This window comes from Bison bison, unplaced genomic scaffold, assembly GCF_000754665.1.
Source record: "Bison bison bison isolate TAMUID 2011002044 unplaced genomic scaffold, Bison_UMD1.0 scf7180017864482, whole genome shotgun sequence".
Taxonomy (NCBI): Eukaryota; Metazoa; Chordata; class Mammalia; order Artiodactyla; family Bovidae; genus Bison; species Bison bison.
In genome coordinates this window covers 675,579-676,525 of record NW_011495042.1, presented here as the reverse complement: position 1 = coordinate 676,525, position 947 = coordinate 675,579, and the positions used below count along the sequence as shown (strand labels likewise).

General features: G+C 66.2%; 1 protein-coding gene across 1 annotated transcript in view; it reads left to right on the top strand.

Moving 5' to 3' along the window:
- The window catches only part of PTPN23 (protein tyrosine phosphatase, non-receptor type 23), a 23,149-nt gene that overhangs the window by 17,710 nt on the left and 4,492 nt on the right, over positions 1–947 (top strand). The window contains 2 exon segments of the mRNA XM_010862499.1: positions 207–383; positions 571–891. Coding sequence (XP_010860801.1) covers positions 207–383; positions 571–891 — 498 coding nt within the window.

Genomic DNA, 947 nt, shown 5'->3' with positions numbered 1-947 from the left:
AGGGAGGGAGGGAGCGAGGGAGCAGGGTGGTGAATGGCCATGGAACAGCAGGCTCCTGGCTCAGCCTCCCTGCCCAGGGCCTCGTGTGCGTTTCCAGCAGTGCCTAGGGCAGGTTTTGTGCTGGTGGCTGGGACACTGTTGTGCTGCTAGGACCTTGGACGTTGCTTCATTTTGTGGGGGGGGCTCCTTCCACGTGAGGGGTTGAGTCCACACCCACCTGGTCCTGTTGCCCCACAGCCAGTTCATGGATTCCCTGCAGCTGGATCCTGAGACAGTAGACAACCTCGACGCCTACAACCACATCCCACCCCAACTCATGGAGAAGTGTGCGGCTCTCAGCGTCCGCCCCGACACTGTCAGGAACCTCGTCCAGTCCATGCAGGGTGAGTACAGAGCAGGTGGAGGTCACCTGCTGTCCCCTGCTGGGCAGGGTCAGAGGTTCCCACCTCCCCGGGCACAGTACCCCCCGTGCCCTGGGGCTGCACTGCTCAGCCCGCACTGAGCTGCACGCGTGTGTGACGGGGCAGTTGTGCCCCAGGAGCTGACCCCCTCCTCTGTGCCCACGCACAGTGCTGTCAGGGGTGTTCACCGACGTGGAGGCCTCCCTAAAGGACGTCAGGGACCTCCTGGAGGAGGACGAGGCATTGGAACAGAAGCTGCAGGAGGCGGTGGGCCCGGCGGCGGCCAGCACGGCCACGTCCAAGGCTGAGCTGGCAGAGGTGAGGCGAGAGTGGGCCAAATACATGGAGGTCCACGAGAAGGCCTCCTTCACCAACAGCGAGCTGCACCGCGCCATGAACCTGCACGTTGGCAACCTGCGGCTGCTCAGCGGCCCCCTGGACCAGGTGCGGGCCGCCCTGCCCTCGCCAGCCCTCACCGCAGGGGAGGCCTCCTACCCCCTCGGGGCGGTCGGGTGGGCGGGGGGGCTCCGGCCTCACTGCTGCCGC